This window comes from Corvus brachyrhynchos, unplaced genomic scaffold (genome assembly GCF_000691975.1).
Source record: "Corvus brachyrhynchos isolate BGI_N302 unplaced genomic scaffold, ASM69197v1 scaffold6, whole genome shotgun sequence".
NCBI lineage: Eukaryota > Metazoa > Chordata > Aves > Passeriformes > Corvidae > Corvus > Corvus brachyrhynchos.
In genome coordinates this window covers 2,405,413-2,418,593 of record NW_008238632.1, presented here as the reverse complement: position 1 = coordinate 2,418,593, position 13,181 = coordinate 2,405,413, and the positions used below count along the sequence as shown (strand labels likewise).

The 13,181-nt window shown below is 41.3% G+C and overlaps 1 protein-coding gene across 9 annotated transcripts in view; it reads right to left on the bottom strand.

The window, feature by feature from the left end:
• Positions 1-13,181, bottom strand: part of ARFGEF3 (ARFGEF family member 3) — a 91,770-nt gene that overhangs the window by 28,544 nt on the left and 50,045 nt on the right. For 6 of the 9 annotated variants that reach the window (XM_017737247.1, XM_017737239.1, XM_017737240.1 and 3 more), the window contains 9 exons: positions 10,366-10,449; positions 9,048-9,214; positions 6,855-7,020; positions 5,340-5,447; positions 4,880-5,095; positions 4,517-4,627; positions 2,964-3,114; positions 2,208-2,522; positions 448-581 (listed from right to left, as the gene is read on the bottom strand). In XM_017737247.1, the coding sequence (XP_017592736.1) occupies positions 448-581; positions 2,208-2,522; positions 2,964-3,114; positions 4,517-4,627; positions 4,880-5,095; positions 5,340-5,447; positions 6,855-7,020; positions 9,048-9,214; positions 10,366-10,449 (1,452 nt within the window). The remainder of the gene's footprint in view (positions 1-447; positions 582-2,207; positions 2,523-2,963; positions 3,115-4,516; positions 4,628-4,879; positions 5,096-5,339; positions 5,448-6,854; positions 7,021-9,047; positions 9,215-10,365; positions 10,450-13,181) is intronic. The other 3 variants (XM_017737241.1, XM_017737244.1, XM_008635973.2) reach the window with 1 other exon arrangement.

The following is a 13,181-nucleotide window of genomic DNA, read 5'->3' as shown; positions in this document are numbered from 1 at the left end:
CCAGGGCGGGAACAGGTCCAGGGCTTCAGGATGGCCGTGGCCCGGCCCGGCCTGGCCCAAGCAGGGCCTGGCCGGGCCCTCTGGCCCCCACACGGGGCCCGCAGCCACCTGTCCCAGCGCCGGAAACGAGAGAGAGCTTGGAGGGGGAGTTTGCCTATTCTTAAATGTGGATCACAGAGGTGATCACAACTTTAAGTGGCTTAGAGAATTGTCCATATCCAAACTGGCCAGCTGATAGGTTCTATCAGTTCCCAGAGGAAACTGTAAGCACCCCTTAGCAAGGACGTCCCTTCCGGGACTATGCTTGCTAACCTATGACAACTACATACTGTGTTTTATTTATATCTTGAAATTTCAATTGAAAAAAATTGTAAGAATACAAGGTAAGTCCTGCAAACAGTACAACTGTATATAAAACACTCTGTACAGGATCTTCAGGTGATTTACCTGGCATTGCTAGTGAGTAATCAACTGTATCTGTGACTGAATGGAAAAGCTGGGCCTGAGAAGCCTTCTTGAGCTGGTAAAGGAAGCCTGCCAGTGCCGTCAAGTTTAACTTGTCAGCAGCGTCTTCAAAGAGCCTGTAGGTAAAGAACAGAATCTAACTGAAAAATTAATGAGATGCAGACTTAAATGTGTATGTAAGAGGACAACTCTTATCTGTTTGTGGCTTCTGTATGTTGCTTTTGGTGACACATTAGGTTATTGAGAGCTTTTTAATTTATACAGTGCTGCAGCAAGACTTTGATCCAGAAGCTTTATTAATTGGAGGGTGGAAAGTAGGTTGCTATGGGATCAATCAGAACCCTTTCAAGATTCAACTATGGCGCTGAAACAAAAAGTCACTTTTTCCAGTTATCTTAATGCTATAAGCCATTCATGAACCAGTAATTAAAAAACCAGTCAAAACATGCCCATTCCTCACAACACAGATCATCATAGCTTCACTGACTTTAGAGCTACACCAGTTTGCTCCACCTGAAGTTACCGACCCTAACTTGAAAAATAAATTAATTCAAGTCTTAAACCTAAGGTTACTGTACCTGAATTGCTATTTTGGAATATTGCGCTGGTTTTGGCTGGGGTGGAGTTAATTTTCTTAACAGTGGCTAGTATGGGGCTATGTTTTAGTTAAACAATGAGAAATACAAGTAAGAGTAGTTATTTTCAGCTGCAACGGGCTCTTAGGATTTAACAGTTAAAATCTGTACACATACAACAGTAAGTGTGGTTACACTGGAGAGGGCTCCACAGAGATTACGTGAAATTTCACATGGTGCAGCCAGAAATTGACAAAAATATGATTGTCTGTGTTGCTTTTCAGGCAAAACTTTCTATAGTCCTAAGAAACAAGAGATTGAGTCCTAATAAGCATTTGCACTTAAGTAAAAGGGTAGAAATGAAACCAGCATCATTTAAATTATTCTTAAATTATTCTTTATTAAAAGTATTGTTATTCTCTAATCCTCAGAACCAAGTTGTATTATAAGCTTCCTAACTAAAAGGTATTTTAATGCCCAGAGTCAAATTTCTACAAGCAGTTTATGCATTACTTTTGGCTCTGAATTTACACATGACACCTTCCTATGGGCAGAGATCAAGATGAAAAGTGTTAGCTGAATAAAAAGGCAATTGCAAGCATGCAAACCCAAGAAATTTTCAGCTGTAGCCTGGGCTGCTTGAAAAAATAGCAGAAATAATATCAGCTGGCAGACCATGAAAAAGGACATTTAACATAGCCATTGTGTGACCATACTTGGTTCCCTTCCTCCTCTGGATGCACTGGGGAAGCCTGACAAACTGTCCATGCAGCCCTGACAGAAGCAGCTGCTTTCTGACTGACACTGCTCTTATCAATCAGTCCCTTCTGGTCAGGACAAGACACACATTTATTTTGTCTGCTTTACTGAATACAACCTGTCAATTTACATGCAAGGAATAAATCCACCACTCTCAGGATGCATTTGATTTGCTTGGCATATTTACTGTTGTGCACAGACAGCTCAGTACTTGCAGGTACTGCAGAGATGAAAAAAGCCAGGTCTTTTAGAAGCTGCTGGTTGTGACAAACATGCAGCTCTCCTGTGAAATTCAACTGAAGCAAGTGGCTGCAACAAACAACAATTAGACCCACTGCAGCACAAAAAGGGCCATTTTGGTACTGTTTTGGGAACAAGGATTCTGGTTCCTGACAGCAGTGCTTTTACCTGTCAGCCTGTGTGGAGAGCGTGAGAACAGCCTTGGCAGCACTGGTCCCACACAGCAGACTGCCTCCACGGAAGTCAAAAGCTCTGCCCTTACTGCTGTCCTTGATGAGATCCTGGATAGAAACTGGCTGAATGACCGGATGGCTGCTGAGCGTGGTCTCCTGCTCGGGGGTCAGTGCCTGAGGAGCCTCCCCGGGCTCAGAGTCTGGGTGCAGCCCTCCAGGTGCTTGCTGTGACTGGGTGATGGTAAGGGAGGGCTGGGCAGCACCATCACTGAAGTGGGTGTGCTCCAGTGTGCTGATGTACTCACACACCCTGAGAACACACAGGGGAAGCAAAAAATTAACAAACACCTTGAAACAACCACTCCTCACTGCACTAATCGCACAACATTTTCCTCAAGCCATAAACACACAATTTCTATCTCTCAGGTTACTCATAGATAACATCTCTTCTTACATCCTTTGGCCCCTCATGTGCCTAGACAGCAAATAGTTTGGTGGAGGTGCCTGAAAAGTCCATTTAGGTTCCTGGGTCTGCTACAGTCTTCTGGTAACTTTGAAGCTTCTAAGCATTGATTTTGTCCCTGAGCAGTGGTAGAAAACAGCACCATCTTTTGTTTTAGAGATACTGGCAGTTAATTCACTCTGACACTATACAGAACATTCACAGAGTCTGCAAAGCCCTTTTTCTCAGTCCGTTACTTTCAGGCAACATGGTATGAATTCTGGCGATTTTGGGAAAGCTGGTGAGTACCTGAATACATGAGGCCAACAGTCCTGATTATGGCTTCCCATCTCCAAACCCACATTGAGGACTGCATCCATACACAAAACATGAGCAGTGTGCAGGCAGACTCCCTGCACTTTCCCCATCTGCTCCAGTTTCTGCTCCACTTTCTGTTTCACTGCAGCATGAAAAAAGAATAAAATAAAATTAGGTTCTCCAGCTTTTAAACAAACACTGTTTTGTATACACGGTGATGGGCAAAGGATTACAGTCTGAAATCTATGAAAGAACATGAATTCTAGACAAAAAAAACCCAAAAAATCAGAGAAACCAATTTCTTCCTAATAAACCTAAGGCAGCTTTAAAACTAAAATCCTTTTTGACTGATCCTATATACATGAAAAAAATCAATGCTAGATTGACACCCTCCACCCCCAAATTCACATCCTGTTGCCTACAGAACAGTTGCAGATTGCCAGTGATATTTCTCTTCAGAGATGGCTGACTGGATATTTATTTATTTTTACCAAAATCTCCTTTGCTATGGAAAAAAAAAAGAAAGCATTTGTGGATTGCACATGTATTTCCACACAAAAAGTTTTACCAAAGAGCTCTTGTCAAAGCAAAACTAATCTTGATCTGAACTACAACCATTTGGATCTATTTATTTTTTCCAAGAATCCCCGAAAAGCTTTGTTTTTATGCTGCATTGGAATGGAAACAAGTTTTGAAGCTTTGCAAGCTTTCACAGAACAGATCTATTGGCCGCTGGCCACTGCTGCTGCCTCCTCTTTGCTTCAGCATGGCCTTGTCAACTCCCTTCAGTCATGTCCAGAAGAGCAGCCAAAAGCTTCCTTAAGCTCAGGCTTTTTCAGTTTTGTTTTCTCTACCGAGACACCAAGTTTAGGTACCAAGCAGGGTCATTTGTGCAACACTGTGTTTTTTTACGGGTTTCTTGCCATTAGAAATCAGACATAACCAGAGAAATTTTATGTACTTCTCCAAACAGTCACTTCTCCAAACTGGAGACAACAATTGACTTTGGCTTACACTGAGTTTGAAATGGTGGTATAGAGATGCAAAACTTTTTATATGTTAAAATGACATCATTTTTTATTCCATTTTAATTTAACATGATTCAGAAAGTTTTAAATACCTGATGATGACAGAAAAGTCAGATTTCCAGAAAAGATAATCAAGGATATATAAACCAGACAGGGAGAGGGATGCAAACTCAGCTATTACCACTCAACACACAAAAATCCCCAAATAAGCTGTTTCTCTGATGCCCTCTGGTTGTACTAGTATCACAAGGTTTAAAGAGCACACATTGAAAAATGCCATAAGCTTATGCATTATTCCACTGATTTCAGTTCCATATAGAATATAACTAGTAGGACATAATGTTAAGAGCCTAGGACAGCAGGACATGTACTGAAGACACACATCCCATGTGCCGACAAGTGAGTAGTGCACAGCAGCAGAACAAGAGGGAAATGCCACTATGTGCAGCAAAGTACTTTCCAGTTGAGCTTTGCAGGCAATGTAAGACAAGGTAGGTAATTTAATAATGTAGTTACCTTGAGCTATAGCATCACTGGGTTCTTGGATTTCTTTTTCCTCTTTCTCTTCTTGGACACAGGAGGCCGCAGACATTTGGGCAAGAGCAGATGCACAATTAGCAGCAACTCCTGTAAGGCAACGACACAGTTACTGTATGACCAACTCCTCCTCCCCAATCCCATACAACCCCAACAAGAGGTAAGGTCAAGGAAAGTTGGCTGGATATGTTTATGCCGTAGGGCACTCTATGCATATTCCCACAATCCACATTCCTATGCAAAACTGGAGCAGGATGCTGCATTTCTTTGTCCCAAATTCCTTCAAGGAAAGTTACCATCCTAATTTATGAGTCTTCCATGCCATCCCCTATGCAGCAGTACCTAGAGCACAGCTCAGCCGGGCTGCCCTCCTTAGTCCATCCAGGCTCACGCAGATGGAGTCCTTCTCCTTCTGGTTCTGCTCTTTGGCTCCTTCTGCTCCCAAGATGAAGGCCAGCCCCTTGGAGCTGCCTGCCATGCGGCCGGTCAGAGGGGTGGACAAAGTGTCAATCAAGTTCTTCCAACAGCCAATTAAAAGGTATCGGGCAAAAGCAATTCCTAGAGTGGAAAAACCATTACTACTATTACTACTAGAAAATGACACAACAGCAGCTTTACCATCAGTGGTAAAAAGCGAAGTCCCATTTGTCCTCTGCATGCTGAACTACCAATTCACATGTACAATGTACTGACATACTTTCTTTTTAAACTGTTATTCTACACAGTTTATCTGAACATGCTTTTGGTACATAACAACCCACTGCCGGTAGACACACTTGTACTTACTATACAGTCTTAGTACCTGCAACAACAGAATCATCTGTCTTCCGGTTCTGGGAAAGAGGAGATTGAGCTGAAGCAGATGCCATCAATTGGCCACCAATTGCACTGCTGCCCAAGCCATCAATGTCTGCCAGAACATTAAAATATGTCAGATTACGATTTGACACACAGATGGTACAAAGAAAGCATCTCTTACTGGCTCTGTGTTCAACTAAGTACTAGCACTCCTGACTTCTCAGGTGTGCTTTTTTGTTACTCTTTCTGCCAGCCTTCTAAAGCCTTGGTATAAACATGAGCTGTGGCATCTTAGGCTTTGCCCAGTATAACCAATGTTTTGTTGAAAAGGAGAGATATCCCACTCTCAAAAGCTGCCCTCCCCCTCTTCAAGTTACACCGCGAACAGAACTTCCAGCAAAGATTTCAATGTATTTCTTACAGTTCAGAACTTCCCACACACTTAAATCTCTGCATTTCTTAGTATAACTTCAAATCTTCCTAAATCCTGTATTTACATGTTCCCAGACCTCAGTCTGAGTTCTCAAGATGCATTGGGATCCTATGTCCTAAATGTAATTTTTAGTAGACCTATGTATGTTCAATCTCAACAAAAGAAATACAACCCTTTCTCCATTCACAACAAAAGACCAGTTTCTTGCAGAGAGTTGCACGTTAGGAACACCAGGCTGTTCTCCTTTCTAACAGCCCCTTCTCCACATACTTCTGAGTATTGTTTTTTCCAAGTGTTTCTTTCATCTTCCCAGCTCAATACCTAAAAGTAACACTGAACTCAATATCATCAGCAAAAAACTTTCAGAGCAGTGCCCTTTGATCACTACTTAATGGCTCAGCTGAAGCCAGTGTTCCCCCTGCATACACTATTTTAATTACATACACATTAAAGCAGACAGTGCATTTTTATATCAATACAGTATCATAGCCATCCTGCTGTCTTTCAGCTGATACAATTTGGTTTTTTTCCCCTCAAATGAAGTTAAGGATTGTTTTTAAGCATTTGTGCTCCAGGTTTTCAGCTTCTCCCTAGTGCCATTTGGCATATCCCTGGCACAGCTCAAGTCTGAACCAAGGGGAGTCCAGTCTATGGAAGGCATCCAGGATCAGATGCCGATATTTATATTTGTACTGCACCGCAGGCACACTGAAATGGCTTTGCTATGACATCAAGAAAACAGCAGCCTTACTGCTTATCATTAACAACTATCAAGTCTACCAGAACTGAAGCTGATGGAGTTAAGAGATGTTTTGGTCCAGTGAACAAAACTACTCTCCCTGTCTCCCAGGGACAGTTTCGATTTTTTTTAAACCCATGCTTCAAAACCACTCAGTTGATCTAAAACAAACACTTAAGTACCTGCCACAGCTCGGTCTGGCTCCTTCTCTACTGGTAATTCCATGAGACACCACATATTGCATGATGACACGCTGCTCTGTATGTAATGCAATAAAGCAGCGTGTCATTGTAGCTTGTTTTAGACACATTTGGAAGTTAGCCTTGCCACCATAATACTGTACTGACCTGTCAGCATGCTGATAAGAGGAAGGCTGTGTTCCTCAGGGCTTCCCCAGTATCCAGCTTCTCCGAGCATGTTCCTTTCTAGTACCTGGTGGTACAGTTCTTCAACCCAGGCCTGGGAAAACACCATCAACACTCCACTGGACTGGACCTGCTTCATAAACTCCTTCTGCAGAGAATCATAAAAGCCAAATGTAAGACAACAGAGTAAGCCCTACAGCATCAGCCTCAGCCCCCAGATCTACTTCTGAGTAAGGGATTGCAGAAGTAGAAATTAAGTTATGCAAAGAAAACTGAGAATTACAATCTTAGAATTAAGGTTAAGGTTGGAAAATACCTTCAAGATCATCAAGTCCAACTGTCAACACAGCACCACTCCCATGTTCACCATTAAATCATGTCCTGAGTGCCATACCCACATGTTTTGTGAATGCTTCCATGGGAAGTCTGTTCTACTTCCTTACAACCCTTTCCATGAAAAGAAATTCCCTAATATCTAGTCTAAATATCTATCTCTGGCACAACTTGGGATCATTTCCTCTGGTCCTGTCACTTGTTACCTGTGAGAAGAGGCCTACCCTCACCTCACTACAGCCTCCTTTCAGGCAGTTGTAGACAGCGATCAGGTCCCCCTGAGCCTCCTTTTCTGCAGGCTAAACACCCCCAGCTCCCTCAGCCACTCCTCATAGCACTTGGCCTCTACGCCCTTCACCAGCTTTGTTGGCCATCTCTGGACTCACTCCAGCACCTCAATGTCTTCATTGTAGTGGGAGTCCAAAACTGTACACAGGGTTTGAGGTGCAGCCTCACTAGTACAGAGGGACATTCACTGCCCTGATCCTGCTGGCCACACTATTCCTGATACAGGCCAGGATGCCACTGGCCTTCTTCGCCACCTGAGCACACACAGGCTCATGCTCAGTAGGCTGATCAGCACTCCCAGGTCCTTTTCCCCCAGGCAGCTTTCCAGCCACTCTGCCCCAGCCTGCAGCGCTGCACTGGGTCGTTGTGACCCCAGGGCAGGATCTGACAATTTACCTTACTGAGCCTCATACAATTGGCCATGGCCCATCAACCAAGCCTGTCCAGATCTTTCTGTATCTGCTTCTGTAGTGGAGAATTACATGAACAAGGACCTCTCCCTTCTTCTACTGCAGTTAATGCAAGATGCAAATCAGAATGGCAGTTCTTGCACAGTGACAATGGGACATGCTGATCTCTCACTATTTCCATGAGATAGCAGTAGGATCTCAAATCCAATTAAAATAAGTTGTGGCACCTAATGTGGCCTGCCCAACAACTGGGCCCTTTTGCACTGAACAGACATCACAGATGAACTTGTCTCCAATTATTTATCAGAATGATCTCTAAGAATACTTTGGTCATGCTCAGGCCTGTTGTGCACACTGACTCCTCTAGAGAATGTTCTGAGTCACATAGCTGCACTTGATCTGCTGCAGAACACACCAGAACTATGGATGATGTTAAACTCCACTTGCTTTTTAGATGATCTTGATTATAAATTCTCTTACACTGGAAGCTCAGCAATAATTATACATTTTGACACCTTTTTTATTTGTTCCATATATCACAATTTTTTTGGTTTTTCAGAAAATTCTGAAACAATGTATTGTGGGTAACTAAGTTGATAAACATGGATCCATGCTTTATAACTCACAGTCTTCAAAATGATTTTTAAAAAGCCCAAGAAGCTGAGGAATTCCAGGTGCGACAAAAATCATAATTTCACATTGATACTAAGACCTACTTATTTTTCACTTTAACTTTTCACATCTTCATCTACAGAAATTCAAATTGAGTATTAAGCAAAAAAATTGTCATTAGGCTCACAAGCAATTGCAAGATGAAGGTACGTTCGTGCACATTATCAAGAGACAATACTTGCTATCTCACATGATGTTAATCTATTCTGAAAATAGTTTAACCATCAAAATGACTGTGACTTTAATGACAATCAGTAAGCAGCATTCCTTCCCACCAAACCACAGTGTAACTCAGATGCATGACACTTATCATGCAAGATTCATAAGCAGCTTGGAGAACGCTTCATTTGCAATTACTATTTCTCCACTTAGCAAGCAGCCTGAAGGCTTTATGTGTGGGCTGGTTTATGTGAAAGGAAGCAAAATAATTTTTCATTTTTTAAAAACAATTATCCCATATTCCCCAACTCACCAGCAACACAGGGGCTTGGGCAGGCTTCTTCCTGTAGTAATCAGAGTTTGCCAATTTTAGGTTCAGCAACAGAGTGTAATGTGATACCACGTAGAGACTGTCTGCATTCATCAGAGTCTGGAAGTTGAAATTTAGGTTTCCCTCAAATCCTGGTGAGTGCATCATACCTAACAAAAACACCATGTGAGCTCTCATATTTTACACAGATTTTTCCTGGAAAAAAATATCAGAAACTATCCCTAGCATTTTGGGAGCAACAGATTGCTAGAACAGTTAATGAATCATCAGTAGAAATTACTAAACATACTAGAACAGGGAACAGAAAAATAAGTAGTTCATCTAGAATGCGAGACAAACTGGACACTCCAGTCACAGTCCAGCAAAGCAACATGCTAAATTTGAAATAACCAAGGAGCACCAGCATTCATTGGGATGACTATCAGGTACATAGGGGGCAGGATACATCTGTAATACTAACTGGAAAAAAGTGAGGTGGGAAGGAGCAGACCCAAAGTCTGTGTAGTTAACTGAGAATACAGTGCACCAAATGGTGTAATGAGGTTAACAGCCCTTTAACTCCCCCAGTAAAGCTGTTCTGCCTAAGTCAGTTGCTGGATGGGGACTGGAGTGCTCCACACCTTGCAAGATCAGTCTATAACCATCATTCTCTCCATGGCCTAGAGGTATGTGGACAAATATCTGGGGCCAAGCTGGCTGGAACTTGTTACAACTCCAAGCCCTGTTTAGTTCATACAAGGCCTAGTTTCTAAATAGCTGAGCAGTAACACTTCAGTCAGACCCAGAAGACACCTGTAAGTACTCAGTAGTCCTGAAAACACTTTTCATATGAAACAACAGCCTACAACCATGTTCAATGGCACAATCCCTTCTTCCCATGGATGGCAAATAGCTGACCTACTGGTAGAAAAATATAAACCAAGTATGAGCAACACCTAATTGAATCCCCATGATCTGTAGTTTGAGCCATGAAAAAAAACAGAAATACCAGATCCACCCACATGACTCACAGTACTTCATGGTTTTCACATCAACAGTGAAATCCATTCATATAATGTCAATTAGGGAAGATTAAGAAGTCAGCTTTATCCTAGAGGAATGTTTGAAATGGAACAAAAACCAGCTTCCAAGGTTAGTTACATGATGAAGCAAAGCTGTGTCATTTGTTAACTGCTGCAGTGGTTTACTGTGAATATTCCTCCCACCATAAAGCTCATACCTCTTCTTAGACAAAATACAACAAATCATTAACATAAAAAAAAAAGCCCACACACAGAAAATAAGCAAATATTTTTCTTGCCTCGTGAGGGTTTGAAAGCTCTGTGCTGCTGCCTTCTCGGACTTTCCACTGTCGTCACTTTGGGGGCGTGGATAAGGTGAGTAACTGTTTGAGGGCGGATTTAGAAAGAGAGTAACTGTTCCAGGGTGGGTCTAAAAAATGAATATCTGTTCAAGGGAGCAACCTTTCTGGAAGAAGGGTGATAGGGTTGGCCACAAACCATACCCACACAGGCTGGCATTGCTTGGGGTAGATTTCTCACAGTGAATGCTAACAGAGAACCTTTACCTAGTACCAAAACTGCAATTATGTGCTTGAAAGTAGCCTGTGAGTAGCTCTAGTGACTTCTTCATCACTTAAAACAAAGATGCATCTTAACATTTTGTTGGATGGAGGATCATGATATTGATGTAGCTATCTCATCTCTCACTGATTTTATGTCTTATCTCTCTTAAACATGTACCTCAGGGACTAGAACCTGCTAGAGTAATAAAAACCTCAAGGCAGAGATGTATGTAAAGTAAAAAAAAAAAAAAAAACAAACCAAAAAGCCCACTTTATTTTGCATTTAAAAGTTTTTTAAAAAGTGTAACCTCCTACACAAGATTACAATTGAAAGGGAAGGTGTAGAGCTGCACAGAAAAGTGGATACTCCATCATGGGCATGTACTTGAGCACCAAAAAGTGTTGGGGGGAAAAAATATGTTCCTTCATTTTCTCTAAAATATGGGAAAATAAACAACTGCATTTGGGAGATGCTGAGATCACAAGCACAGAGGATAAGATGATACTTACCAAGATAAACACCTTCCCTCTAAAAAGTATGGAATCAAAACTGAAAAGATGGGATAACTTACTCCTAACTTTAGAGTTAACCAACTTACTTGCAAATTTTAATTTCACTGTAAGTCTGCTTAGCCGACTTCACTTCACTTTTATCTCAGCAGTGCCTCAAATTCCTACCTCCATTCATTGCCTTTCAATCCTATGAAAACATCCTAATTTTGCAATGCTATCTATATAAGGACCTAGCCTGTAGGAAAGACTACTAAACTGTATTTTTCTTCCAAATTGTAAGAAAAATTGCAAAATGAAACAAAGCAGTTAAACAAGGTCTCCGAGAAACACAAAAATACTGCTTCTGTACTGGCTGGTCTCAGAACTGCATCTGTGTCTTTTCTCAACTTGAATCTTAACCAACACTCAAATTTCCCAATATATTCTTCAAGAATTATACACGAATAAATGTTGTATATACAATGAATGGGACCAATCCCTCTAACTTCATCACCCAATTTGTACCTTGAGTAGCTGGTGCTAATGAAGTAGGACCTAAAGTAAGGACCTACACATTGCTTATATAGGCAGATCAAACTGGTGTCTCAAAAGCTCTCCAGGGGGAGTTCCTACCCCTGACATTTGTTTCAACTTTAGTAAGTCTGTACAGGTCTTCAAACTCATGGCTCTCTCACCTACACAGGAACACAGGTTCTCACCTTGGGAGGACTGATGGACATTTGCTTAAGACCTGAGGTACAAGTTATGGGACTGTTCCAGCTGGACTGAGTCTCATTCCAGGTGTCCAGCTGAAACAGGAACCACCCAGATCTTATGAAAGCATAAAAGTACAACCCTGCAACAGCCATATCTCCATGAAAACTCCAGGATACCTCTTCCAGGCTGTTTTAATACAGTAAATTGCTACTCCACTTTTCCACTATTCCTTACTGAATGGTGTCTTCTACGAGTACTTCACCAAATCCATCTGGAAACGTGGTGTACATTTTTTAAGTACAGATACAGCCACAGAGGTGGCTTTCTTAGAAAAGTGAAAGGTCTCTCTCAACAATGTAAGTCCAAGACTAGGTATCTTTTTAAGATATGTAAACCACAAATAATGGATTTAATGCAGAATTTGAGTTATATTCTTCCATTTTTCTCACTGTATTACTCATACTGAATGCCAAGAAAAGCTATGTTTAGCCTTAAAATCTAGAATTCTCCTAGGTCCACATCTTCCAAAGTTTTAAAGAGTCTATAAAGACTTTACAGACAAAAGGGAAAAGAAGTGGCATACTTATTCATGCATGAGGGAACAGGTGCACAAAAGTTTGAGCTAGAGGTCTAGCACTGGTCTTTCAGCATAACCTCAAGATTACCCTTTCTCAGGAAAAAAATAAACACCTGTGACAGAAAGGATGCTCTTAAGCCCCTCAATTAGGAAAGTGGTTAACATCAAATGCCTCTTTTAAGGTATTTCCTTTCTGTGATATAAAATGGCCAATGTTTCTTAAGAATACCATTAAACCATCTTCCTGAGTTAGGGTTTATTTGGGTAGCATTTAAACAGGATATCAGGAATATAATCTTATTCACCCAACTTCGTATCTAGATTATGCTGTATGATGATGGGAAGCACCCCTTCTGACTCTGTATGAGTTTAATGTATGTGAGGGAGCACAAATGAATGCAGCAATGATTAGGAGATGAGCAATAAGAAAGGCAATTGCAGCAAAGTAAGTTAAAGAAACAGAGACATATATTTTAGCAAACATTTTCATTTTGGCCACTGTCAGAAAAGCAAAATCTTTCTAAAAATATATATTTACACACATTTTAAATATGCTATCAAGAGGACAAACTAGCCTTTGCATGACTTTTTTTCTTTGTTTGACAGGTCAAGACCCCAAATGTTCTAACCACGAAAGAACTGAAGATATTTAATCTCTTAGAAGGCAAGATCTTAATTTTTCACTTGGTCTGAGCTTTGAGCTTTGCATTTCCTGTCAGATAGCAGCATTAAGAAAAACAAGAGTGAAGACCTCTCTTCTTTCCCT